The sequence below is a fragment of the Liolophura sinensis genome, chromosome 9, assembly GCF_032854445.1.
Source record: "Liolophura sinensis isolate JHLJ2023 chromosome 9, CUHK_Ljap_v2, whole genome shotgun sequence".
Taxonomy (NCBI): Eukaryota; Metazoa; Mollusca; class Polyplacophora; order Chitonida; family Chitonidae; genus Liolophura; species Liolophura sinensis.
In genome coordinates, this window is record NC_088303.1 from 27,143,285 (window position 1) to 27,146,766 (window position 3,482).

At 40.7% G+C, this 3,482-nt stretch overlaps 1 protein-coding gene across 1 annotated transcript; it reads left to right on the plus strand.

The window, feature by feature from the left end:
* Positions 1 to 1,148: 1,148 nt before the first annotated feature.
* LOC135475755 (G-protein coupled receptor dmsr-1-like) lies at positions 1,149 to 2,862 on the plus strand. The gene has a single exon (XM_064755692.1). The coding sequence runs from the start codon at positions 1,149 to 1,151 to the stop codon at positions 2,220 to 2,222; it is 1,074 nt and encodes a 357-aa protein (XP_064611762.1). The 3' UTR covers positions 2,223 to 2,862.
* The last annotated feature ends 620 nt before the right edge of the window (positions 2,863 to 3,482 follow it).

Below are 3,482 nucleotides of genomic sequence, written 5' to 3' on the forward strand. Positions count from 1 at the left end.
ACGCGTTCAATTCACTGTTACATAACACATTTACTCTGCCATTTCATTCATGATAGACCGCATGATAATACGTATGGTTAAATACTCAATACTGATCCACTATATTAATACAGTTTGTTTTCCATAAACTTATTAGCAAGCAAGTAGCGACAGTTACGTACAACTCTTATAACATTTTGCTGCTTAATGTTGGAAAAGTGCGTGAAAATAGATTCGCTGCTGACTGTAACATATGAGAAACGGACCATGCCATATTTTGTTAGGTTCATGGGGTCAAAGGCCACATTCGTACACGACTCCTTTTACATTCGTATATATAAAGATGTCTTTGTGTAGCAATACCACCACAGAATAGCCAGGGCAAAGGCCTTGTTTCATGACCGTCAAGTGATATACAAGCGGAATGATATCTAACGCCAACGTTTACACATTGGTATGGATGTGATATTGCGGCATAGTCTTAGCTGAACCATGATATATATCTTTATTTCCACCAAAACTTCCCTTCGGTATCCCTGTGATGTTGTTGTAAAATCGTAAATATCCCTTTTTTCTCACCAAAAACATTTCCGTGGTGGAGCTGTGATATTGGCCATGAGTCATAAAATTATGTTTGTCCTGTCGCAGTCAACTAAAAATGCCCGCGGTGAATCCATTATGCCGCATATGCAAAACCATTTATTCAAACTTAACTTAAGGGGCGAGTTTTGTACTGCTTTGCTATGGACAGGAATCTAAAGCAAATGTTTGACTGATCGGGGGATTAATTAATGATATATTTATATACTGTATGTGATCACCATCCCCTTAAAACACACTTGTTGTTTTTTACCCATTTGTTTTGGTAAAACTTTTACGCTACATTTTTGGTAGCATGATACATGAATAATTTAGTTCGAGTCAAAGCCATATTTTGATGGTGTCGCTAAATATAAAAGCAGCTTTTTGCGGTAAGTTTTACTGGTGTTCATCATTTCTTGTCATGGCCCATGTATTGCATTTATGAATTATTAGTGCATCCTGAAGATTTTTTTGATGATATTTTACATTTCTCAAAGAAACATCTTTGCAAATGTATCATTCATACATTATTTTTGTTGTTTTCAGGTGAGACAGACGGACAAAGGCAATTAGGCTATTAATCGAAAATGGCCCTTAACGAATCCAACAACACGATCATCGCTGAGGAAGGCTGGTTTTCCAAACCGAATCCTGAACTGGAGAAAATAGCTTTGGCTTACTTCCGCATCCATCCCTATACAAGCCTGGCCGTTTGCACGTTTGGGATCATCACAAACATCTTCAACATCATCACCCTGACGAGGAAACACATGCGAACGTCCATCAACTGTATTTTGACAGGGATTGCCGTTCTGGACATTTTGACCATGGTGAGTTACATCCCGTTTGTGGTTCATTTCTACCTAAAACACGGACTCGCTAGAACGCCAGAGAAGTACACGTATGGGTGGACTCATTTCCTGGTGTTTCATGGAAACCTCACTTCTACCACTCACACGGCGTCCATTTGGCTAGCAGTTTTCTTGGGTATATTGCGCTTTCAATGTCTCCAATCCGCCCAAGGGAAGGGGTTGGGGCAACGACATACTATAGCCTACGTGGGCCTGATATCTGCTCTATCAGCACTTCTTATGATACCGAATTACGTGTTGATGAAAGTGATTCCTATCCAAGTAAACAACTCCAGTCAGGTTATCTGGAGTCTGGAGAACCTCGGAGTCGGCTCCACCAACCCTGACCCTTTTGCCGTTGCTCTGTTTTGGATATACGCAATTATCGGCAAAATTCTGCCATGTGGAGTGATCACAGTTTTCGGGGGTCTTCTTCTGCACACGCTTCACCTCAGCAAAAAACGGACGGAAAACTTACACAGCGGCTCATTCCAGACACGACTGAAGCAGCATTCGAGAACCACGCGGATGCTGCTGGCTGTGATCGTCCTGTTCCTTGTCACTGAGCTTCCACAGGGTGTGCTAGTGGTTCTCAGTGGCTCCGTCGACGGGTTTTTCCTCAACGTTTACCTATTGTTGGGGGACATGCTAGACATTATTGCCCTGTTAAACAATTCCATCAACTTCGTGTTATACTGCACCATGAGTCAGCAGTTTCGGGACACGTTCGTGAATCTTTTAAAATTACCTTTTGGAAAGAAGAAACCACCAAGGAATCAGGCGGAATTCACCAAGTTAACAAATTGTTAATCATTAGAAAGTTTAAGAACTGAATTCCTTACCAAGGGTTTGTAGGGAAAATGACTTGATTTCTCGAGCATTTGCCTTACCTGCATCATGGTAATATTCTTGGAATAGATACAACATACATAGTGCGTTATCACGGGTAGTTTCCGATAGTGTGTCACGACGCAAACGACAATATGGCCCTGTGCCAAACTGGGCCGCAATATTTTACTCCGGGAACACACTATACGGATTTTTTGGCTTGTACAGACACACATGTTGTGAATTTGAAAAAATCCGCTTCGTGTGTCGGTGGTGGTGTTTTAAGGAGGCGACTTTGTTCACTCCAAAATTCACTTGTATCAAATATGCTACTGCGAAGAAATATGCCTCCGATTGCACTCTGTCCGCATGGTGTGTTCACCTCTGACGTGTTCTGGCGATCGAGCTGACCAATCAAAAAACACGGAATTGTATTGACCTGTGACATTTTGTTTGTGCCACATGATTTACTGGGTCACATGACATAACCCATAACCTGTTGACCACGATCAAGGGAAAATTCGTCTTGTATGTCCGAAACCATGCTGAGAATATCGTCTGCGTATTCCACCGGTGATTAAGTTCGTTGCTACAAGCGAAAAAATCCACTTTGTGTGTCCCCGGCTTAACTACAAGACCTCTGGAGAAATACAGACAGTGTTATTAGCAGAGCAGTAGAAACTCTCAAATATACAATATCTAAAACTTCGTGGATGAGAAGAAAGAAAGACTGTTTTCCGTTTTTCGTTTCATACTCACACAAATATCACTAAGCAAAGATAGGTAACAATTGCCTTACCTATTGCTAGAAAGGTGTGTCAGTTACAGTGTCTTCGGAGGTCGCAATATGTTTGGTTGCAGTATTTTGTGTTACGTAAAGAGCTTGCTTAACTATTTAAAACACGTTACTCGCGAGAATATGCATCAAGCAAACCACATATCCTTGGTTGAACCATAAGTAAAGTGATTTAATCTGTTTAAGACTATACCTGAAATATGTTGTGTGTTTGTGAATTATTCACACAAAAACAGTTCATTAGATGATGCAGACAAACATGTTCTCACGGCGGTAAAATGGTCAATGACCAATGTTTATTTGTTTTACGTATACAATATGGTTTACTTGCATGTACGTTGCCTCTTTCTGCTTACGTTTCATTGTTGGAAAAGTGCACCGTTTTTTATTTTAGAAAGTTTCGAGATTATTTCTGCTGGCACAGGAGCTATTACATCTTCTATAAC

Excerpts from the sequence above, each read along its gene's own strand:
- LOC135475755 (XM_064755692.1), top strand. The coding sequence starts at position 1,149 with ATGGCCCTTAACGAATCCAACAACACGATCATCGCTGAGGAAGGCTGG.